This window comes from Brienomyrus brachyistius, chromosome 20 (assembly GCF_023856365.1).
Source record: "Brienomyrus brachyistius isolate T26 chromosome 20, BBRACH_0.4, whole genome shotgun sequence".
NCBI lineage: Eukaryota > Metazoa > Chordata > Actinopteri > Osteoglossiformes > Mormyridae > Brienomyrus > Brienomyrus brachyistius.
In genome coordinates, this window is record NC_064552.1 from 298,476 (window position 1) to 323,072 (window position 24,597).

The 24,597-nt window shown below is 49.0% G+C and overlaps 1 protein-coding gene across 1 annotated transcript; it reads right to left on the reverse strand.

Annotated features, from left to right (window-relative positions):
• Positions 1-1,802: 1,802 nt before the first annotated feature.
• Positions 1,803-23,485, reverse strand: gpam (glycerol-3-phosphate acyltransferase, mitochondrial). Its single transcript, XM_048987169.1, has 21 exons — positions 23,302-23,485; positions 18,628-18,759; positions 18,344-18,463; positions 16,459-16,532; positions 16,198-16,311; positions 15,976-16,125; positions 15,775-15,874; positions 15,496-15,632; positions 15,316-15,415; positions 10,670-10,882; positions 10,053-10,166; positions 9,677-9,762; positions 9,460-9,575; positions 9,150-9,220; positions 8,643-8,907; positions 8,385-8,521; positions 8,207-8,284; positions 5,631-5,768; positions 5,313-5,502; positions 4,787-4,845; positions 1,803-4,278 (listed from the first exon to the last, which is right to left on the reverse strand). Exons 2-21 carry the CDS (start codon positions 18,724-18,726, stop codon positions 4,162-4,164), a joined length of 2,478 nt encoding a protein of 825 aa, XP_048843126.1. The 5' UTR covers positions 18,727-18,759; positions 23,302-23,485; the 3' UTR covers positions 1,803-4,161.
• Between the last annotated feature and the right edge of the window lie 1,112 nt (positions 23,486-24,597).

Sequence of the window (24,597 nt, forward strand, 5' to 3'; positions counted from 1 at the left end):
GATGGGGCCTAGAGTTGGGGCACATTGAAGGGGACACCCTGGATGGGACACCAGTCTATTGTAGGGCACGGGACGGGGACACCCTGAATGGGACACCAGTCTATTGTAGGGCACGGGACAGGGACACCCTGAATGGGACAGCAGTCTATTGTAGGGCACGGGACAGGGACACCCTGAATGGGACAGCAGTCTATTGTAGGGCACGGGACAGGGACACCCTGAATGGGACACCAGTCTATTGTAGGGCACGGGACAGGGACACCCTGAATGGGACAGCAGTCTATTGTAGGGCACGGGACAGGGACACCAGTCTATTGTAGGGCACGGGACAGGGGACACCCTGGATGGACACCAGTCTATTGTAGGGCACGGGGCAGGGGACACCCTGAATGGGACACCAGTCTATTGTAGGGCACGGGACAGGGGACACCCTGAATGGGATACCAGTCTATTGTAGGGCACGGGACAGGGACACCCTGAATGGGACACCAGTCTATTGTAGGGCACGGGACAGGGGACACCCTGAATGGGATACCAGTCTATTGTAGGGCACGGGACAGGGACACCCTGAATGGGACACCAGTCTATTGTAGGGCACGGGGCAGGGGACACCCTGAATGGGATACCAGTCTATTGTAGGGCACGGGGCAGGGACACCCTGAATTGGACACCAGTCTATTGTAGGGCATGGGACAGGGGACACCCTGGATGGACACCAGTCTATTGTAGGGCACGGGACAGGGACACCCTGAATGGGACACCAGTCTATTGTAGGGCACGGGACAGGGACACCCTGAATGGGACACCAGTCTATTGTAGGGCACGGGGCAGGGACACCCTGAATGGGACACCAGTCTATTGTAGGGCACGGGACAGGGGACACCCTGAATGGGACACCAGTCTATTGTAGGGCACGGGGCAGGGGACACCCTGAATGGGATACTAGTCTATTGTAGGGCATGGGACAGGGGACACCAGTCTATTGTAGGGCACGGGACAGGGGACACCAGTCTATTGTAGGGCACGGGACAGGGACACCCTGGATGGACACCAATCTATTGTAGTGCACGGGGCAGGGGACACCCTGAATGGGACACCAGTCTATTGTAGGGCATGGGACAGGGGACACCAGTCTATTGTAGGGCACGGGGCATGGGACACCCTGAATGGGACACCAGTCTATTGTAGGGCACGGGACAGGGACACCCTGGATTGGACACCAGTCTCTTGCAAGGAACAGGGCAACCCCAACCTCTGAATGAATCTCTTACAAGGAATTTCCACTTTCTCTTGCTTCGTACATACCTGTCAATTACACCCTCTGACATCCCTGTGTCAGTCTTACCCTCTGAGATGCCAGCATCAGTCTCACTCTCTGAGTTGCCGATATGCACTGAAATGAGTGTATATCTACAACATCTAGCACTCTCAACCGAGTCTGGCCATCAGTGAAGATTACTACTAGTTCAAAGACAATGCTTCCAAAAAATTGCTTGTCTTTGATTTGAATTGTAACAAAAAGGTGCTGTAATGTACAGACTTTGTCATTAAGGATCTTTGTGAAAATAACCTCCTGACAGTCAAGAACATATAGAATCCAAAGTACTATTGGCATAGTTTAGTGGGTTAAACCCATCACAGGATACCCACAGATGGACAAATCAAGGTCTGAGGATTTTAAGGACAATAGCCTCTCTGCACCATGCATGTGCCACATGATCACTTCACCATAACCAACGGGGTCTGTTCTGCTCTTTTTAGCTGCAGTCAAACAAATTTAACAAACACAGCAAAGTCAGGACTCGCATTGGATCCATTGTTTTATTGAAAAACAAACTAGATGGACGTTTAGCTTAGCAAGTAGCTTCCTGTAGCAGTGAATACAGAGGTCACAGCTTAGTTCACCTTAGTAAAAAACCCCAGAGCTGTTTCTTACCTTGGCTGTACTTTGTATAGATGTCACATTACATGGAAGACAGTAGTAAAATAGGCTGCGCAGTGTACCAGTCAAAAGTTTGGGCACATCTCCCCACAGAAAGGTTTATTTGTACTATTCTCTACATTTTAGAATACTTAAGACATCAAAACTATACAACAACATACATTATGCACTGATGAAGAACGTATAGAAAAAATTTGCTGGGGAGGGGCACAGGTCTTTGGGTTAGGACTCAGAAGGTTGCCGGGTCAAATCCCTGGGTTGGCAGAGTGATACCATCATTGGGCCCTTGAGCAAGGCCCTTAACTCCAATTTGCTCAGGGACTGGCTCACCCGCTGTCTCCTCTGTGGTGCTCTCCTGGGAAGCTCTTTCCAGTTGTCCTGAACATGTTGAGCTCTCATTAACCACTTTTCCTTCAGTCCCTGGTTAAACTCCTCCAAAACCATTTTTATTGTGTTTAAGTCGGGTGGCCAGGTCATGTGATGCGACACACTATCACTCTCTTCTGTAGGAGGCTTGGTGGTTCCAGATTTTTGACTGGTACTGTATGTTGTGAAAGAATCCTTCGCAGATATGCTGTGGAGAGCTTAGCTACATCGTACAGTAGTTGTGACATGAACTATCCATTTTTGCTATATTTCCACTTTCAAAGTAAATGCATTGATCATTTGGCTGTCGATAGTGTAGAGCAGTGAGACAGGATCTGATCCAGCTATCTGAGACTCTTCTGAAATATATTAATCATCAAATTTCAGAAACAGCTGTACTTAAATATGCTGCTGTCACTCAAAATATGCATGATAAAAAGTAGCTCATTCATAAAAGTAATGCTGCTTATTGCTTTTACCAGATAGTAAATCCAAACATTCCCCACCTGAGGCAGGTGACAGAGCCACACTCCAGTCAGATGAAAAAGGTCTCGCAAGCATGCACAGAAATGCAACATGAATGAAACGGATTTATTTTCACAGCTTTGTTTAACTCCTAAAAGGCCTCATGTGAGACAGACCGGTTTCTTCTGAGGCTCCCGAGAAGTATGTTTATAATTCTACAGCAGGCTATGGTTGCATTTATTTATGAACCTGGATTCTTGAAAAATACATACCTTTTTAAAAAAAAAAAAAAAAAAAAAAAATCAGTTATAGGCTTGAACCTCAAATATGCTGTCACCATGAAACCAATGGAGACAGTCACAAACACAACCATGAGAGCTACAGTCCAGGGTTTCCATGAAATCATGCTAAGATGTCAATGTTCTCAGGTCAGGTTAGGTTAGATGGCCAGCATGCTGCCTGGCGTGACATACAGCTCTAAGCGCCAGGATTAGCCTGTGACCGCGAGACTCAGACCACGCGCGCGACTCAGACCACGCGCGCGACTCAGACCACGCGCGCGACTCAGACCACGCGCGCGACAGGGACTCAGCAGTTAAAACATGTAAATTCTACAGCTAGTTGTTATTCTAATAAGAACTAAACATAAAATGCCATTCAGAGCCAGGGACTGAAATCACAAGGAACGAGACCCATTTGCCTGTAGACTTTACCAGTAGTTACTGGCACACATTTTTAGCCGAAAATGCCAGACATAAACACACAAAAGCAAAAACCACTCACGGGTTTTTGTATGAATTATTACAGTCATGTTATATTAATTATATTATCCCTTGGGAAAATGATTAGTATACCCACAGTTCAGTTCTAAGCATATGCACCATTTCCTCATAACATACCGTAATGTGGCTGCTGCAGCCTCTATGCATGAGAAAGTCACGCAGACCCACACAGGCAGCTGCAGTGTTTCCGCGACCTGCGGTGGGCACCAGCGCATGGGGCCCAAGCCTCCATGCCACTTTGCACCGCCCTGTGGGGGGGGGGAATGCACTCCAATACTTAATTGGGTGGTGGCGTCTCTATGGAGATGAGGTCAAAATGGGCGCTCTCTACAAAAGCAGGTTGTCCTTTAGAATAGCCAATTAGCATGAGGGTGTTACATTCTCTACCACAAATGCTTAAGATCTGCCTGCATCTCCGGGGGCGTGTTAAAGGCTAAGCCCTCCCAGCTGGTGCTTCTGCTGCTTCTATAAAGGCACTTTCAGGTAGATTTTCTATAGATTAGCACCTTATTGTTTGTGTTAAGTAGCCAGCAAAAGCCCTTCACAGAGTGGTGAGCAGTGTAGAGGTGGGCCTCCATGTGCCGGTGGCAGGGGGCACTGTGCCCCCTACAGGAGGCCGAAGCTCAGGATGTATTCCAACAGCTTCCTGCGGCTGGCCTGGGGGAGGAAGGTGCTGCTCAGCTCCAGGACCACCACTCTACCCCCTGGCTTCTCCTTCAGGACCTATGGCCGGGTAGGAGGAAGAGGAGGAATAGGAGGAAGAGCAAGACTTCACAGCATAAGAGCCACGCAGGGGGTTTCTCTGCAGGCCCATCAGCTAAAGATGACAGAGCTCACGCGCTTCAGTGTTCATATCACTGGTTACGGCCGGCAGTGCGAGTTAAGTGCAGTTCTGCAGTAATGTAGGAAGGGCGCAGTATCTACTGCAAAGCTGAATTCCTTACAGCATCCTACAAAGAGTACAGTGTATGTGCGTAGAAAATTAGCATGACTCACAGGTGGCTACGATACATCAGCACCCGACTGGCTAGTTTTGTGATACTGCCAGTTAAGGTCCAGTCCCTCCTTATAAACATACACTGATGAAAGCCTCGCCTTGCACATACATTGTCTTTTAAAGGAAGGAGAAAGTGTACGACAGGAAACAGCAGGTGGATGGATGGATGGATATTTCCCTCAAAAAAACATCACACAATACATGAAGTGCACTTTGGAGATGAAGTGATCTCACCCCAAGTTCCTTGAAGGTCTTCACGGTGTTCTTCACCAGGTAGTGCGTTGCACTCTCCCCTTGAAACGAGACAAAGAAGCAGAATTTCAATGAAAAAAACAATTCCCTGCCAGAAACCGAAATGTTTCAAAAACTGAAACCACACCAATAAAACTACAGTCAAAACAGAACATTCTGCCTTCCGCTTATTTTCTAACATTTACATGCATTAATGTATCAGATGTTTTTATCCAAAGTGACGTATGGCTTTGAGAAGCGGGGTCAGACAGGCCCCGGAGCGATTGGGGGTCAGGGGCCTCTCCCAGGGGCCCGGCGGTGACGTCACACTGCCAGCCATGGGATTCTGATCATAAGCACAGCACCCTAACCTGCTGAGCTCCACAATGCCCTCAGGCCCCTTACACAGCATTGTTGTTTGACAATAAGAAGTCCGGTAGGGTTCAGGATGGTTTCCCTTAAAAACACTGATAAAGCAAAAGCTTTATTTTGGAATAGAAATTTATTAGCTGTATTTTTGAAATCTCACCGTAAGCAGCGACCCCCTTCTCAGTGCGAGCCAGCAGGAAGCGGAAAAGCTGTGTGGTATAGTCGCTCTCTGTGATTGGCTGCTCCAGGCCTAACACAAAGATGGCCGCCCCCGCGTAAGCCTCCAGCACTGGGCTCAAGAGCCGCTGCAGGAATGCAATGAACTCCTGGTGTTCAGAGGACGGGCTCAGCTGCCGGTGCATGCAGTGGAGGGCAGGGAGAAAAAAAGAAAAATGAGGCAAAGTGGCAGCAAAACCATGATGTGCCCTATAGTGCCCTCTGCTGGGCTGCAGTGTAACTTCATACAACCAACACTCACCTTCAGGTACCTGTCTCTCTGCTCCTCACCAAAGTCGCTGTCTTCGTCCTCTTCGTCACTGCGCCACGAGAGGGGCTCGGGGTACCGCTGGTTCCAGGGTTCTTCAGTGGCGCCAGGGCTGAGTTCTTCCTGGTCATCCTTAGAATAAAGAGGTCAAACATGTTCACAGATGAACACCTAACATTTAAGAGTAAGATCTACTGTATTGATCCCAGGGGGAAATTCTGGAATTCTAAGCACCTCAATCACAAATAAAAAAACCTCACTCCAAAGCTGGGGTAGATTCTGCTCACTTTTGTGGCTTCAGACAATTTATGAAGTATCAATGGCTACAGTGGAAGGAATCGAACGGCGAGTCAACAAGCACCTACGTAAATGACTTGGTATCCCCCCAACTTCACGTCAGTAGAGCTCTACATTAGGTCTGGCCAGTTACAACTACCCATATCATCAGCCATTGAAGAGTTCAAGGTGGCAAAGGGCAGGGCTGTGATGACCTTCAGGGACTCCACCGATGAGAAGGTCCGAGGTGCGGGTGTCACTACACGATCTGGACGCAAATGGGGGGCAGACACAGTGGTGGCTCAGGCAGAAAAGACCCTGAAGTTGAAGGACATCATCGGGAACCCATGCATCGGGAACAATCCATTTCCAGCAGTGGGGGAGGGCATGGGCCAAGCTGAGATTCGACAGTTAGAAGAGGAGGGAAGAATGTCTCAAGCTGTTGAGCTTGGATCACAGGAGGCCTGGACGAAGTGGGACCTGCCAAAACGCAAGATCACCTGTCCTGAACTTTGGAGACTGGAGCCCTTCCGTATCTCGTTCCTGCTCCGATCAGTGTATGACACGCTCCCAACACCAACAAACCTGCACAGGTGGGGGCTGAGGGAGGTGCCTCTGTGCAGGTTATGTGGAGATAGAGGAACAATGCCGCACATATTGGTTGGGTGTAAGACTGCGCTCAGCCAAGGAAGATATCGATGGCACCATGACAAGGTCCTTAGGACACTGGCTGACATTTTGGAGCAGGAGAGACAGAAAAAGTGTCAAACTCTCACGAGACCTGCAGCATCTATCGAACTCGTCAGGGTGGGGGAGACACCACCATCCTCCAAGAAAACCATGAATGGCCTCCAGTTCACAGCTCTATCATGGGAGATGAGGGTGGACGTGGGGAGAAAACTCCTTTTTCCCCAGGTGGTCCAAACCTCCCTGAGGCCTGACAAGGTCATATGGTCTGATGAGGCCAAGAAGATCATCCTGATTGAATTAACGGTCCCATGGGAGGATGGATGCATCGAGGCCTTAGAATGGAAGAGCAGCAAATATCAGGACCTGGTCCAGCAGTGTAAAGACAAAGGGAGGCAAGCCTGGCTATTCCCAGCTGAGGTCGGCTGCAGAGGCTTTCCTGCACAGTCAGTTTGGAGGGCCCTTACAGCGCTGGGAATGGCAGGGAGGGAGAGGAAGAAGGCTGCTCGCAGGCTGGGCGAGGCAGCAGAGAGAGCCTCTTGTTGGCTATGGAGTAGAAGGGAGGAATTAAGCTGGAGGCTAGGAGAGGACGGGCAGTGACTGGCCATCGCTGCCGACCCGCCAAGTGGAGGGCGTCGTGATTCAGGGTCGAAGCGCCCAAAGAAAGTTGGACACCACCTGATGACGTCATCTCCTGGCCAAAAGCTTCAGTCACTTCTTGAGTGACTGTAAGAGGATGCAGGATTGTAATCTATCGATAAATATTAGAAATACATAATATTTTAAGTGCATACTATAGTATTAAAAGTCTAGGTTTCAGGATGGCGCTCCTCTTTGTCTCAGTAACCAGGGTCACTCACGTATTAACGGTCTTTGTCACTGTGGAATCTTGTGCTGCTCACTATAACTATTTAACTTTTCACTGCTGTTTTATTTTTATTAACGAGTCTAAAACGTAATGCTCCCAGTGCCGACAGTAGTAACTTTGTACATACGGGGACATAAAATTTATATAATATATAAAAAGGTCTTGATAGGAAATGACAAAGTAATTTGACATGCAAAGTGTAGAGTACAGTTCTGTTTGTTTAGATATTGGTAATTAACAGACTTGCATTATTGTTTAGGCCAGCAGACTGTTAGGGAATAAGGTTAGGGTTAGGTTTAGGCCCCAGTATGATTCCTGCATTGTCACATTCATGGGGAGGTTCTGCCCCTAAACCTCGTCAATGTGAAGGGGTTAGGGTTAGGTTTAGGCCCCAGTATGATTCCTGCATTGTCACATTCATGGGGAGGTTCTGCCCCTAAACCTCGTCAATGTGAAGGGGTTAGGGTTAGGTTTAGGCCCCAGTATGATTCCTGCATTGTCACATTCATGGGGAGGTTCTGCCCCTAAACCTCGTCAATGTGAAGGGGTTAGGGTTAGGTTTAGGCCCCAGTATGATTCCTGCATTGTCACATTCATGGGGAGGTTCTGCCCCTAAACCTCGTCAATGTGAAGGGGTTACCCAGTCATATGAAGGAGGACAGACCAGGACAATCTAAAGTCACTGCAGCCATTCTTGTCTCCTGAATGGGGTTTAGAGACGCCGGAACCTGAGGCCTACCTCAGCGACGTGCAGCACCCCGTACTGGACCAGCCGGCCCACGGCGTCGTGGAACACTTGGTAAATCATCTGACAGGGCTGTAGGCCAAAGAAACGATGGATCAATGAACAGCTTCAGGCAGAGGGCTGCCCAAAGGTCACTGGCTCCACCTCCTCCCGGCCCAAGGCTTCAGCTCACCAAGGCAACGGCCACCTCATTGGACAGGAAGTGGGAGAGACCAGCGGCCCGGCGGATGAGTGCCTCCTGACTGAGCAGCGTCCTGCTGCAGCCAGGCTCAGCCTCAGACTCCCTCAGCAGGGCGAGCGCACTGCACGCTGGGAAAGAGAAGTGACGCTACATACCACCAGGTTTTATTTTGTCTGTCATGCCATTATAGCGTCTCATTCAGAACTGAATGATGGACAGGACACAGGCAGTCACGTAATCGGGCTGTACCTATGATAGCGTCGGCGATGAAGACGTGGAAGAGACCATTGCTGTAGAAGTTGAGTTCGAAGAGGGCAGGTACCGTGTTTCTGGGGGATACCACGACCTCGGTGTTGCGGCCGGCACTCGTCACGTTGACGCAGTTGCCCAACAGGTGCAGGGCATGCATGACCACGTCTTCACAGCTGCCCGAAAAGCCCAGGTCGAAGTCCCTAGACAGAATCTCCTCCTTCATGTTGAAGAAGTCCTCCACCAGCCGGGACAAGGCGATGCCCTGTACACAGGGGCAGTATGCTCACGTAAAGGGACACTACTTATCTGCCTCTGAGTGCTTTCTATGTTATATATCGTCAGAAATCTTGCTTTATTTGTCTATTTTCAACCTATTGATATTTTCTGCCTGGAAGCTGCCACACAAAATCTGGTTATAGACATTGTTGTAGATAGTCTTATCTCATCTTATCTTACTGTGACAGAAACAGGCACAAAGGTATTTAAGAAAAAATGCAACCGTACCGGTCTGTGCCGGTACAAGAGCAGACAGGCCACGATGTGTGTCGACATGACAGCGGATGATCTGCTGGCCGCTGAAGAGGCAGAGACAGGAAGCAAAGGCAGATGAACCGGTAAAGCAATGTTAAGCAGAACCATAAAAGGCAGGAGGTGACTGTTTACACACCAGTGTTACCGTGTGCCACATTCACATCTAGTGCCACCGACATCACAGGACAGAGAACAATGCAATTGGCCGAGTCAAAGCACCGCCCTCAGGCTTCAGCATGGAATTGGAAGGCAGAAACAGGGAGGGGATGGGGTACCGGCTTACTGAAAAGCACGTGCTTGGCCAGATTGGCAATGACGTGTCTTCTGCAGGGCTCATTTGAGAGGTCCCCACCATCAAACTGCTCCTCTTCCTCACCAGCGAAAGCAGCTTGGTCCGGCCTGTGCTGCCACAACAAAGAAAGGTCAGGAGATGGACAAAGCAGATTCATCACCCTGGAAGCCTTGTGAGAACAGGCCGCTACGTGGACGGGGTGGCGTACTGGGCTGCGATGATGTTCGGAACCAGCATCTGCTCCAGTGACAGAGGCACCGGAAGCTGCCGACTTCGCTGGGTGTCGAGGTACTCCTGGAGAAGACGACAGGAAATGCCATGACATCACTTCCTTTCAAGGTGCCCACCATGAACACCTCCAAGACCTCTAAAATATGTGATACATTCAAATGAAATTAATGGAGCCTCATTCCCTACATCTTTTGAGGAACAAGTAAATACCGCATTCGAATTTAAATAATGTACTATCACACTCAGCAGACAAACGCATGAAACCCTATCATAATTTGCCAACTCATCAGTTAGAGAGATGCTGTGCAAACGTAGCCCTAAGCCCACACACTAACCCCTAACTCTAACCCCACCTTGAGGGAGAAAGGCTGGGTGAAATCAACCCTCACGCAGCCACAGTTTTTCCGGAGCATCCGAAACGCTCCACAGGCCACACCCCACAGGCTCTCGTTCCTCTTCGGCTTGCCCTGAGGACAGAGATGGGGACAGACAGATCAGGATAGTGCATTGCTATATGGGAGCATGATTCATCAATTAAACATCAATAGGGAGAGTACAACGAGTCAGTGCTGCTGGCCCTGCTCTTACAGCCGGTTACGGGGCAGACAGTGGGTCAGTGCTGCTGGGTCCTGCTCTTACAGTCGGTGACGGGGCAGACAGTGGGTCAGTGCTGCTGGCCCTGCTCTTACAGTCGGTGACGGGGCAGACAGTGGGTCAGTGCTGCTGGGTCCTGCTCTTACAGTCGGTGACGGGGCAGGCAGTGGGTCAGTGCTGCTGGGTCCTGCTCTTACAGTCGGTGACAGGGCAGACAGTGGGTCAGTGCTCCTGGGCCCTGCTCTTACAGTTGGTGACGGGGCAGACAGTGGGTCAGTGCTGCTGGGCCCTGCTGTTACAGTTGGTGATGGGGCGGACAGTGCGTCAGTGCTGTAAGCCCCAACTGATACAGTGTAAGCCAGATATGGGTGGCTACCAGCTGCTCGCTGTTGTAATTTTCCTCAATTATGCGGTCGTAGGAGATGCCAACGGGCACAAGCAGTACATCCGGTACACTGCCAGTGCAGAGCGCATCCACCACAATGGAGAGCATGCCGGCTCGGGCTGGGGATGGCTTCCCACTGCGAGAACGCGTGCCTTCCAGGTAGAACTCGAGGAACTGCTGCTGCAGGAGGAGCTCCTCTGTGTACTAGACAGGGGAGAGATAGAGAGAGTGAATGAAACAGTGAAACAGGTACATGAAAAGAAAGAAGAGAACAGAGAGAGGCAGAGAGCAGAAGAAACAGAAAGAAGGACATGAAAAAAGGAAAGGAGGGAAGAAAACAGTACAGGCTGAATTAAACAGAACACCATGTTCGAACATAAGGCTCCTGGCACCAGAGCACCCTAAGCCGCAGTTCGATGATTGATCTTGTAATTGCATTTTGCAAATGCATTTGCATCTGCATGTTTTGGACAATTGGGTGAAGAGAGGAGCTGAGCTGTCAACTGATCACCATCTGTTTGTGAGTTTGATCCAATGGCAGGAGATCTGGTAGACGCATAGCGAGGGCATGCTGTGGGTGTCTGGCAGAGACCCCTGCTCATGAGAACTTCAACTCGTACCTCCAACTGAACTTCTCTTGCATCCTGAGGGAGTCAGGAGATATCGAGCCTGAATGGGCCATGTTCCAGGACTCTATTGCTGAGGCAGCTGTGTGGACCTGTGGCCATAAGGTTGCTGGTGCCTGCTGTGGTGGCAATCGCCACACCCGGTGGTGGACACTGGTGGTAAAGGGAGCTGACAGGCTGAAGGAGACCTTCACAGCTTGGTTAGCTATTGGGACTCCTGAAGCAACTGGCAGGTACTGGCAGATCAAGAGGAATGTGTCTTTAATGCAGTAGTGAAATGTGATCCAGATACATCCCCATCAGCACCATAAAAGGGGGGGCATAAGAACATAAGAAATGTACAAAGGAGAGGAGGCCATTCGGCCCATCAAGGTTTTAGCTTGCACTACACTAGCAGGAAGACTATTCCATACTCTAACTACACGCTGTGTAAAGAAGTACTTCCTCAGATTCATTTTAAAATGTTTTCCTGCTAATTTCCACTTATGGCCACGAGTGCAAGTATTTAAACTAATACTGAAATAGCCATTTGGCTGAACAGCATCCAGACCTGTTAGAATCTTGTATACCTGGATCATGTCCCCCCCCCCCCCCCCCCCAAGTCTCCTTTGCTCAAGGCTAAACAGATTCAGCTCAGCTAACCTCTCCTCATAAGATATTTCTCTAAGACCAGGAATCATTCTCGTCTCCCTACTTTGCACCCTTTCCAAGGCAGCAATGTCCTTCTTAAGGTATGGTGACCAAACCTGCACACAATATTCTAGGTGGGGTCTTACCAAGGAATTATATAATCGTAGCGTCACCTCTCTTGACTTATACTCAACACACCTACAGATATAACCCAACATCCTATTGGCCTTTTTTATTGCTTCCCCACACTGGTGAGAATGGGACATGGAAGCATCAACATTCACACCGAGGTCTTTCTCATAATCAGCTACCTTTATTTCAATGGAACCCATAAAATATCTGTACTTTATATTTCTTCTCCCTGCATAGATTACCTTACATTTATCTACGTTAAATTCCATCTGCCAGGTATCAGCCCAGTTGCTAATTAAATCCAGATCCTGTTGTAGCCTCTCTGCTGCTAGATCAGTATCTGCTACACCACCCACCTTGATGACGTCTGCAAATTTAACCAGTTTACTGTATGTATTGGTGTCAATATCATTAATGTAAATTAGGAACAGTAGTGGTCCTAAAATTGAACCCTGCGGTACCCCACTATGAACGCAGGCCCACTGTGACATTATGCCTCTAATAACTACTCGCTGCTTCCTGTCTGTTAACCAGTTTTCAATCCAAGCTGCTATAGTTCCTAAAATCCCTGCAGCTTTGAGCTTAAACAAGAGCCATTTTGTGGGGGACAACATCAAAGGCCTTCTGGAAATCTAAGTAGATCACATCGTAGGCCTTTTTGTGATCAATTTCTCTTGTAACTTCCTCAAAGAACTCAAGTAAATTAGTTAAACAGGATCTATCTCTTCTAAATCCATGTTGACTATCCCTCAGAATGTTATTTGCATCCAGGTAATCTACCATTTTCACTTGGATTATAGCTTCCATTATTTTTCCAGTAATGCTAGTTAAACTGATTGGCCTATAATTTGTTGGATTACTTCTATCCCCTTTTTTGAATATGGGTGTTATATTAGCACACTTCCAATCAGAATGTACCACACCAGCAGATAACGATTTCTGGAACAGTAAAGTTAAAGGTAGGTTAATAATATCCCTCATCTCTTTTAAAACTATAGGTAAGATGTCATCAGGGCCCTGCGATTTATTTAATTTGAGCTGAGCTAGGCTTAGTACCACATCAGCCTCAGTTATACATATATTAGTCATAGACGACGCTGTATTCATACTAAATGGTGGTAAGTTACTCACGCTCTCTACTGTGAACACCCATGTAAAATAATCATTAAAATCATTTACTATACCGATTTCATTTTCAATTATAAGGCCCTTGCTATCCTGCAGATTAGTGATTTCAGCTTTTACAGCTCTTTTGAAGTTAAAATATTGGAAGAAACTTTTATTGTCATCCTTAGCCTCCAATGCAATTTTTCTTTTTATATTCCTCTTAGAGTCTCTAATGTTGTTTTTTAACTCAATCTGTAGACTTAGATACTCCTGTTTAGCTTTGAAATCATTAGTTAATTTCCATTTGTGGAATGGAGCCCTTTCCTCCTGATTTTATTCTTAATTTCCTTAGTAAATCATCTAAACATTTAGTTTTGCTGGAAACAGGTATGACGTCCTCTTGCACTTGCAACAAGGTGCTTTTAAAAAATCCCCATGCCTCTTCAACCGTTTTGCTATTTAACTCCATCCAGTTTACAATTTCTAGTTTCAGTCTCATACCACTAAAGTTAGCCTTAGGATGTGACCAGGTGTGAATGGCTCATGCATACATATGAGAACTCCTACATATTCAATGGAAGAAGCCCAAAAATAGTAACATGAGTTAGATTTTTCTTATTTATTTATCCAACTGAATGTTGCAACTAAGGGGCGGCATGGTGGTGCAGTGGTTAGTACTGTTGCCTCACACCTCTGGGTCCCAGGTTCGAGTCTCCGCCTGGGTCACATGTGTGTGGAGTTTGCATGTTCTCCCCATGTCGTCGTGGGGTTTCCTCCGGGTACTCCGGTTTCCCCCCACAGTCCAAAAACATGCTGAGGCTAATTGGAGTTGCTAAATTGTGCATGTGTGCGTGAATGGTGTGTGAGTGTGCCCTGCGATGGGCTGGCCCCCCATCCTGGGTTGTTCCCTGCCTCGTGCCCATTGCTTCCAGGATAGGCTCCAGACCCCCCGCGACCCAGTAGGATAAGCGGTTTGGAAAATGGATGGATGGATGGATGTTGCAACTACACCATCTTTATGTAGCCAAAACTTTGGTGATCAGATATCTGGGATCAAGACAAACTTACTATGTACTTATATAGTATTTCTGCAGGTGTTCCAAACTGGATTTTGCAATGACTATACTTTGATGTCAAATTACAAACTTACCATATATCTGACATAATCCCAAAGTACATTAAAATTAAAGTATGTGTAATGCCAAAACAAATATATAAGAAATAATTTATCTGCCATGAATTAAGCTTATGATATTGAATGAAAGTGTGTTCCCTACCCCTAGTCCCCAGAGGGTTAATGTCATAATCATGTGATCAGTGACTAGTCAATGTCAATCTTAAAGAGTCATCGCAGAGCAGAGAAGTAAACTTGTTGACTAGTCAACTAGTCTGTGCAACCCCTACTACGGTGAAGAGAGGAGCTTGATCATCATCTGGTGGTGAGTTGGATCAGATGGCAGGAGAAATGCTGAAAAGACCTGGCTATCCCAAAAGTTTAGTGGCAGCGTGCAGAGCAGAGGCTGATGCCTGTCAGGGTGGAAACCTCCAAAGCCGGTGGTGTACTACAGCGCTAAACGGAGCCCCCCCCAGCTTACTTAGCTTGTGGGACTCTGGAGGCAGGTGACAGGTACCGAAAGGTCAAGAGGAATGCAGTTTTAGCAGCACAGAAACAAAAACTGGGTGCAGCAGTGAGCGGTGCAGACCGTCTGTATGAAGCAGCAAGTGGTACAGACCCACCATGTGCAGCAGGGAGCGGTGCAAACCCTCTGTGTGAAGCAGCAAGTTGTACAGACCCACCATGTGCAGCAGGGAGCGGTGCAAACCCTCTGTGTGAAGCAGCAAGTGGTACAGACCACCATGTGCAGCAGGGAGCGGTGCAAACCCTCTGTGTGAAGCAGCAAGTGGTATAGACCCACCATGTGCAGACTCGCCATGTGCAACGGCAAGCAGTACAAGACTCACTACATGCATGAGAGAGTGGTACAGACCCACCGTGTGCCACAGCGAGCAGTACAGACCCATCATATGCAGTAGCGAGCGGCATAGACCCAACATGTGCAGCAGTTAGTGGTACAGACCTACCATGTGTGACAGTGAGCACTGCAGACCTACCACATGCAGCAGCAAGTGGTACAGACCCACCGTGTGCAATATGGAGCGGTACAGGACATCCTTCTTCCCATCTGCAGTCTCATCCAGCCGGCGCCGGATGAAGAAGCCGCCCAGCTTGCGGATCAGCGTGCTGGATGGATGGAAGGGCTTGTGTCAGACACTCTCTAACCTTTCACAGATGGGTGCCCGAACTGAGGGGGGGAACCTCACCTTAGGATGGGGATGTTGAGATTGTTGCCAGCAGCGATGTGAGGGGCTTTTATGTTGTGGCAGAAGAGGATGAAAGTGATCAGGAGGTAGTCAATGTGTGACTTGTGCACAGGTAAGAAGACCAGGGGGACATTTTGCTGAAATGCAGAACACACACCTTAGCATTTCCCAAACCACTAATAACCATTAACTCTGATACCATAACCCCCCAACCCTAGAGACCCAGGGGCCACATAACAGGGATGGCGGGGGGAGACCCAGGGAGCATATCAGGCTCACCTCAGTCGCCGCCTTCTTCACCATCTCCAGCTGCCCCTTGTGGATCTGGATGCTCCAGAAGAATCCGTTAAACAGCTTCAGCAGCACCCAGCCCGTCAACCTGGGGGATGTCACATCTTAATGCTCTAATACTGACCAAGCAGCAACGAGAGGTGACAAGCACAGCTGGTTGACTGCCTCTCTTATGGGGGCGGGCCCTACCTGATGAAAGCGGGCGAGATATTGGCCACCATTTCCTGCAGGATACTGCGGGCCTTTCGCCTAACCCTGACGATGGCCTGCTGCTCTGCCGCGGGCTCCGCCAGGACAGGTGGCGTCTCTGCAGCCACCTCTGTGACGGCCCTCTCCACACTGAAAGGGGGGCAATGTTCAAAGCGGGGCGACTAGCAGGGGCCCCAGCATGCAGCCCGAGAGCCGGCGTACCTGCTGCTGTGCAGCACGTTTTCCACCACATTGCGGGCGAACATGTCCTTGTGGACGTCACGCTCCAAGACAAAGAGGACGTAGCTGAGACGCCGGGCCAGCCAGCCACGGTGCCTGAGGGCAGCAAGAAGACCACCATGCTAAAGTCAGTATCATTACGGTCAGCATTATCACTCACTGAGGATGAATGGTACACACATTAATATGAGAAAGCGGTGATGGCCCAGTACCTCCAGGGGATGACAAAGAGCAGCATCATACCTGGTGTGCGTTTCATTGATGTAGATCACATTGCGTAGGCCAAGTGATGGGATGCTGGAGTTGAAGAGCTTCTCCTAAGAGAATGAATCAGAAGAAGGGTTAAGGTTAGGCTTACAGTTAGGGTTAGGGGTTAGGGTTAGCCTTGCAGTTAGGGTTAGGCTTACGGTTACTGTTAGGCTTATGGTTAGGTTTAGGATTAGGGTTACAGCACGGCTTGGCGGTCCAGTTGAAGAGAGCTGCATTCAGATTTTGTTTTCAAAATGAAAGCCACTGGAGCCACAGAATTTCACTGGAAGCAGAAATTTATTCTAGACAGTTTAGTAACATTTTAATATGACACCAGCAACAAAGTGTAAACAAACATTATTATTTTCAGTGTTTCATTTACATTTACAGCATTTGGCAGATGCCCTCAGCCAGAGTGACTTATGTAAGTACTCAAAAGACTCGCCAGTGAATACATTCTGATACTGCTTCAGTAGATCTGGGCTAAGAATATTAATCACCCTAAAAACCTCTGTTGGCAAGTAATACATTTTTTTAATGAGAGTATAATCCTGGAAGTGCTAATCCAAGTCCTTCCAAAAAGAAGTTTCAAGGACCAGTATTTTACCAGAAGTTTCATGAACATAATGGCACATCCCAGACCATTCTTACAGCTGCTACACAGCTGTTCCACTACTTTGATAAAACACTCTAACATATTCAACATAAGTGAAGGGATTTCTGTGTTTTCTAATCTCCTGAGGCAACACAAAACTGGCAGAAACTGTGCTAAACTGGGAAGCCACCTGAACAATGAAAGTTCAGGCAATCTTCCTTAAAAAATCGAAATGTCTTTGTACAATCTAAAGATGCACAGACACAAAAAGTATACTGAACAGGTAATTTATATATTTGACATTTACAGTTGTGATCAAGCAGGTATTTTGTATTTTAAGCATTAACATTATCACAGGTTTCCTCTCCTGGAATATTAAGCTCTTGGGGAACCTGATGATATATGTAGATGAATGAATATTCCACTATCCATTGGTTGCCGACCCCTGGGTTAGTGTTATGGTTAAGGTTATGGTTACACCCGAGGCAGCTCACCTGGATCAGAGGGGTGCAGGTCACCGACCCCTGGGTTAGTGTTATGGTTAAGGTTATGGTTACACCCGAGGCAGCTCACCTGGATCAGAGGGGTGCAGGTCACCGACCCCTGGGTTAGTGTTATGGTTAAGGTTATGGTTACACCCGAGGCAGCTCACCTGGATCAGAGGGGTGCAGGTCGCCGACCCCTGGGTTAGTGTTATGGTTAAGGTTATGGTTATACCCGAGGCAGCTCACCTGGATCAGAGGGGTGCAGGTCACCGACCCCTGGGTTAGTGTTATGGTTAAGGTTATGGTTACACCCGAGGCAGCTCACCTGGATCAGAGGGGTGCAGGTCGCCGACCCCTGGGTTAGTGTTATGGTTAAGGTTATGGTTATACCCGAGGCAGCTCACCTGGATCAGAGGGGTGCAGGTCGCCGACCCCTGGGTTAGTGTTATGGTTAAGGTTATGGTTATACCCGAGACAGCTCACCTGGATCAGAGGGGTGCAGGTCCCCGACCCCTGGGTTAGTGTTATGGTTAAGGTTATGGTTACACCCGAGGCAGCTCACCTGGATCAGAGGGGTGCAGGTCACCGACCCCTGGGTTAGTGTTATGGTTAAGGTTATGGTTATACCTGAGGCAGCTCACCTGGATCAGAGGGGTGCAGGTCCCCGACCCCTGGGTTAGTGTTATGGTTAAGGTTATGGTTATACCCGAGGCAGCTCACCTGGATCAGAGGGGTGCAGGTCGCCGACCCCTGGGTTAGTGTCATGGTTAAGGTTATGGTTATACCCGAGGCAGCTCACCTGGCTCTGTGGGGTGCAGGAGTGACAGCAGCGGCCCACAAATGGCCTCTTCCGGTTCAGCAGTCCCTCCTTCCAGGCACTGGCCACAGACCGCAGAACTGAAGGGCTGCAGCTACGGTCCTGGGGGACGAGTCCAAAGAGGGTTAGTGAGTCGGTGTCCCTCACTCTGCCCATCCGGGTTAGTCCCCCTGCTGCCTGCCACCTATGAGCCTGCACACTGGATAAGTAATTGGGGAATAGATGGATGGACGATTACAGTACAGTACATGCCGTTGCCCACTCACAGAATCTTCGCTGGGGTGTTTCCAGCAGCCTGGTCCTGAATCGGCACAGCCGGCCAGCAGGAAGTTGTCCTGGGAGCTGAAGGAGAGTGTAGCATCCATAGCGAGACTCTAAGCGAGGTGCAGACACAAAGCCTGAAACACAGAGACACTTCTTAGCAACATTCCACAACCCCAAGCCTCTGTTAACCCCCCCGACACCAGTACACAGGCCCAGCATACCAGTCTATGCAGTTAAAGCAGTCGCACCCCCAGTCAGAGTACACAGGCCCAGCACACCAGTCTATGCATTTAAAGCAGTCACACCCCTGGTCAGAGTACACAGGCCCAGCATACCAGTCTATGCAGTTAAAGCAGTCACACCCTCAGTCAGAGTACACAGGCCCAGCATACCAGTCTATGCATTTAAAGCAGTCACACCCCTGGTCAGAGTACACAGGCCCAGCATACCAGTCTATGCAGTTAAAGCAGTCACACCCCTGGTCAGAGCACACAGGCCCAGCACACCAGTCTATGCAGTTAAAGCAGTCACACCCCTGGTCAGAGTACACAGGCCCAGCACACCAGTCTATGCAGTTAAAGCAGTCACACCCTCAGTCAGAGTACACAGGCCCAGCACACCAGTCTATACAGTTAAAGCAGTCACACCCCTGGTCAGAGCACACAGGCCCAGCACACCAGTCTATGCAGTTAAAGCAGTCACACCCTCAGTCAGAGTACACAGGCCCAGCATACCAGTCTATGCAGTTAAAGCAGTCACACCCCTGGTCAGAGTACACAGGCCCAGCACACCAGTCTATGCAGTTAAAGCAGTCACACCCCTGGTCAGAGTACACAGGCCCAGCACACCAGTCTATGCAGTTAAAGCAGTCACACCCCTGGTCAGAGTACACAGGCCCAGCACACCAGTCTATGCAGTTAAAGCAGTCACACCCTCAGTCAGAGTACACAGGCCCAGCACACCAGTCTATGCAGTTAAAGCAGTCACACCCTCAGTCAGAGTACACAGGCCCAGCATACCAGTCTATGCAGTTAAAGCAGTCACACCCCTGGTCAGAGTACACAGGCCCAGTACACCAGTCTATGCAGTTAAAGCAGTCAAACCCTCAGTCAGAGTACACAGGCCCAGCATACCAGTCTATGCAGTTAAAGCAGTCACACCCTCAGTCAGAGTACACAGGCCCAGCACACCAGTCTATGCAGTTAAAGCAGTCACACCCCTGGTCAGAGTACACAGGCCCAGCACACCAGTCTATGCAGTTAAAGCAGTCACACCCCTGGTCAGAGTACACAGGCCCAGCACACCAGTCTATGCAGTTAAAGCAGTCACACCCTCAGTCAGAGTACACAGGCCCAGCATACCAGTCTATGCAGTTAAAGCAGTCGCACCCCTGGTCAGAGTACACAGGCCCAGCACACCAGTCTATGCAGTTAAAGCAGTCACACCCCTGGTCAGAGAGCACAGGCCTGTGATACTGACCTGTGCAGGGAAATCAGTGGCACCTCCGGTCAGAGAGCACAGGCCCAGGTGTAATTCACATGCCAAATATCATGATAATCAAAAATATGGTGCAAAAACTTTTTTGGAATTTTGCTAAACTAAAATGTAAAGGTAACGCAACCACTGACATTTTCCTCTGAGATGACCTACTAACTTATGTATGAAAGAGATGCAGTTTCTGCTTGTATTCTGCTCCCATTTTATAAAGCTCACAGTCCCCAGAGAGCTCTCCCCTACACGGTTCTACCCTGGTTCAAAGCTCCAAAGCGCTCACAAAGCGTCAAAGACAAACTTCTCAGGCCCCACTGACAAAGAAAAAAAAATCTGGTTTTAGGTTGTTGCCGTGGTGATTTTTGTTTACGGATGGCATAGCCAAACCTAAAACAGAATCAGAAGGAGAACTGGCTCAGCCATAGCATCAGTGTTAACCCCACCCACGCCCATGCAGCTCTGCCGCACATCACCAGCTCTCACCTGCCGTTCAACCTTAAACTCTGGCGCTCACCGGCAGAAGCAGCTGGATAAGAACGGCCATACAGAGATCTTACCAAGCACGAGTATTCCCACAGAGGCAGAGAGCTGCCTTAGCTCAAAGCCATAATGTCACCTGCATACATGCGATGACAGTGATGCTCACAGGTCATGTGACCAGGGGAAGGCTGTCCAAATAAAACACTGTGCTGATAATCCAGTTAATCAAATCATCAGGAGCATCTTCGTGATTAATCAGCTTGGCAGTGTTATTCAATAACCAGGCACGTTTACACTGCTAGGTGGTGCAAACCGTGTCCTGAAAAGCTGTGGCTGTGTTAGTTTAAAGCCAGACCGGTTTACACTGGTCACTCCCGGCTGCGTTACTTATCACCCAAACAACGACCAAATTAAACACAGACGCACACATGCCCAAGGCTGCCTCTCAAACAGACAGATCAAAGACAGTAAGTCAAGAACATGTTTGAATGTCATGCAGCTTTAATGCGTTGGGGCATTCACTCTCACTGCTGCTCACACACTGTATTTTCAGCATATAAACCCTGTTCTGATGTAACTAAAGATAAAAATGAATAATTAAAGCAACAGCCTCATGTGACTACCTTTAGAAGTAGGTCAGACTTGTGGGCAAACTCTTTAAGAATTAATGAATGGGCAAATCTCAGAGGTGGGGAGTTTGACTCTGCTGGCTGAATGCAGAGGTGTGTGTGGTTATGTCCCGAATGTCCACTCACTGCATCGCACTCAGCATCCGGCAGCCCTGTGAATTGATATCACACCATCTGCCAGCTCACAAACCACGTGTGTGAATTCCAGGAAGAGCATTTTGAGGCGCTCGGATGTCAGCATGTTACACGGCGAGACTGACTAAGGTTTCCACAGGGGCTAAACTGTGTCCGAGCAGAGCACATAAACACGAGGGACTAACACGGTTCTTTGAGGAACCTCAGACAAATGTATCCGTAAAGACGGTAGACACGCAACGTAGTGACACACGGCAGAAAACAACAGCATGCATGAAGCTGGCAGGGTGCAGCTCAGGAGCTCAGGGATCTGTATCCATATCTGGAAGGTCGTGAATCAAATCCCACAGCCGGCACAGTAACGGTGCTCCTGCGGGGCCCTTCAGCAAAGCCCATTTGCCAATCCTGACACGTATGTCACTTGGGACAAAAATGTCTGCTAAATGAATTAACATAAATAACATGCCAGCTTTAAAATGACACTGTGGGCAGCGCCATCAGCTGCAGAAGACAGTGTGGCACCTTTGATCTTCTGAGGACTATTTCAGGCATTGATTACAGTTAACCCAGCAATTGGTTGGTAAGGTCTTTACATTTAGGTTATTTAGCAGGGCCACACTAATTTCCACAGGCACCAAAGTGACTTATGTTTTTGAGATGCAGGGTCAGACCGTCCCTGGAGCAAGCGGGAGTTAGGGGCCTTATTCAGGGGTCCAATCACTCTGCCAACATTTGGATTTGAACTGGTGACCTTGCGAACACAGGCATCCTGTGCAGCATGGGATACAGCATTGTCTTTGTATAAGCATGATCTAATGCTCCAAGCTTCATGTTCTTTCTTTGGGTCACGGGGGAAAAAAAACTATTCAGGTCAATCAGTATTCGAGGTGGAGGAGACACAAAGGGACAGCAACTGACCAATGAAAAAGACGAAAACGGACACAAAGAGACAGCAAGTGGCCAATGAGAAAGCGGACTACAGACACACCTCCGCCGCATGCCACCCAGATCAACGTCAAACAATCAAAGCGTCATTTGGCATAGAGGGGGGCTGGCTTGCGGAGGGCTGAGGGTAAATTAGTTAACCTTAGATCACGAAAAGGAAGCGTCGTGTGCAGCCCGGCTGCTCTGCAACGCGATGCCATATTTATCGCAGCACCACATTTTCTAGACATAGTCTGATTTACCACAGCCCGTATCTAACTGCAAGGTGCAGAGCAAATAAACATACTTTTTTTGCCGCCGCAGTGTTTGGTTTTATATTATACTCAATGCAGAAGCTTGAACTAAGCCAGCAGCCGCAGTGCGTGTCTGTGTCTCTGAGCCCCAGCGAGTAGCTCACGGACTCGCGAGTCCTTAGCTCGGCGTCAGTAACTAGTGAATGATGCTTATTAATAGCTCCGTTCCGTGCAGAGCACTGGCACTGGTACTGCCCTTTCTACTCACTAATACCACTAAAGTGCTTTCTGTCCTCGTCTTTACTGCAGTGCCCGCGGCTCCCCTGACCTAGCAAAACGCCGCATCAGCGGCGCACCGAGTTCGTTAACCGGCTGTCGGACACCTTTCACCGTTAAAACGTCCGGCGCCGTCAGCTTCTCAGCCGCACGACAGCTGGGCTAATCGTTCTCACACGCCGGGCTCGGAAGAAAGAAACTACAACATCCGCCATGCGAGCGCCGAGCCCCCCGCTGGCTGCGAGGATGTCAGTGAGCCGCTTGGGAACATGAGCGCCCTGTCCAGCAGTGTCCCCATCCACCGTGACGCTTTGCCCTCTGGCTGCCCCCTGCACGTGCACGCCCGGCTCCTCGGGACGATAAGCGACCGGACAGCGGCCGACCGGACAGCGGCGGACCGGACCGGACCGGACCGAACCGGGGGGCTGCGAAGCAGAGATCCACCTCCCCCCCCCCGTACCGGCCGGCACCATCTCCCGTTCCTTACCACCAGAACAGCGCCTCCGCGCAGCATCCCCGGCAGCCACACGCCGGATCTCAGCCCCCGTTCCGGCAGACACAGCAGTAGCCGGTCACCTCCCACGCGGCCAGGGCATCGGCGGATCCAGTACCCTGCGCTCGCTCAGATCCGCGCCGCTCTGAGTAGAGCAAAGTAGAGCGGAAACGCCAGGGGGCGCAGCTGCACCGCGCATGCGTGTACGCAAGACGTGCAGCAAATGGCTGCTATGGAAATGTCAGCCTATGGCGTAATATTATAACATCAGGCGGTCTGTCTGCTTTGAGTTGATTTTTTTTATTACACAGGAACGCAAACTCTAGCAAAATATACATTGTGAAACGGATACAAATAAGTAATAAACGTGAGAAAAGCACCATCTAACCAATGATCACACACTGCCTCATGGGGGCCTGAGACATGCTCAGCACTATCGTTTTCGATCCCTCTTCCCCCTTCGCATAATAATCTCCTGTCGTCGTCGTCATCCCCGAAGGAGGAACACCTGAACACCGGCCGTTTTTTTTTTTTTTTTAACAACTCTGCCATTTCAGATTTGCGAAAAATCAGCCATGGACGTATGATATTAGGAAACTATAATACAATATTTGTCCATGTTACGTATAAAATGTGTCCGTTTTCAGGCATAGTATATTACGGTCTAGTGTCGTTACAAATGCTCCACGCTGACTTGAGTATAATGTTACTGTTGTTGAAAAACATCTTCAATTATTCAAGGAATAACAATGAATAACAATGTAATCCACCCATCTTGTAACTTCATGCTTATCCTAGCTTTGAAGAAATGTGTCTGTAAAGGTTAAGCACACGAAATAGCTAAATTTATTTGTGCCATTAAATACTGTCACAAATATTTAAAATGGTACAATAATGTCTGCTTTACAGAATATGGAAAATTGTCTGTAATTTAAAATTCAACTAATAGCGCAGCCACATAATGTCAGGGACTCAAGACGTGGCATGGTGCAGGCAGGAAGGTGGACGATCCACCTGCGGCTCACAGGACATCCATCCATCTATCCATTTTCCAAACCGCTTATCCTACTGGGTCGCGGGGAGTCCGGAGCCTATCCCGGAAGCAATGGGCACGAGGCAGGGAACAACCCAGGATGGGGGGCCAGCCCATCGCAGGGCACAATCACACACCATTCACTCTCACATGCACACCTACGGGCAATTTAGTAACTCCAATTTGCCTCAGCATGTTTTTGGACTGTGGGGGGAAACCGGAGTGCTCACAGGACACCAGGGGATTATTAACAAAAC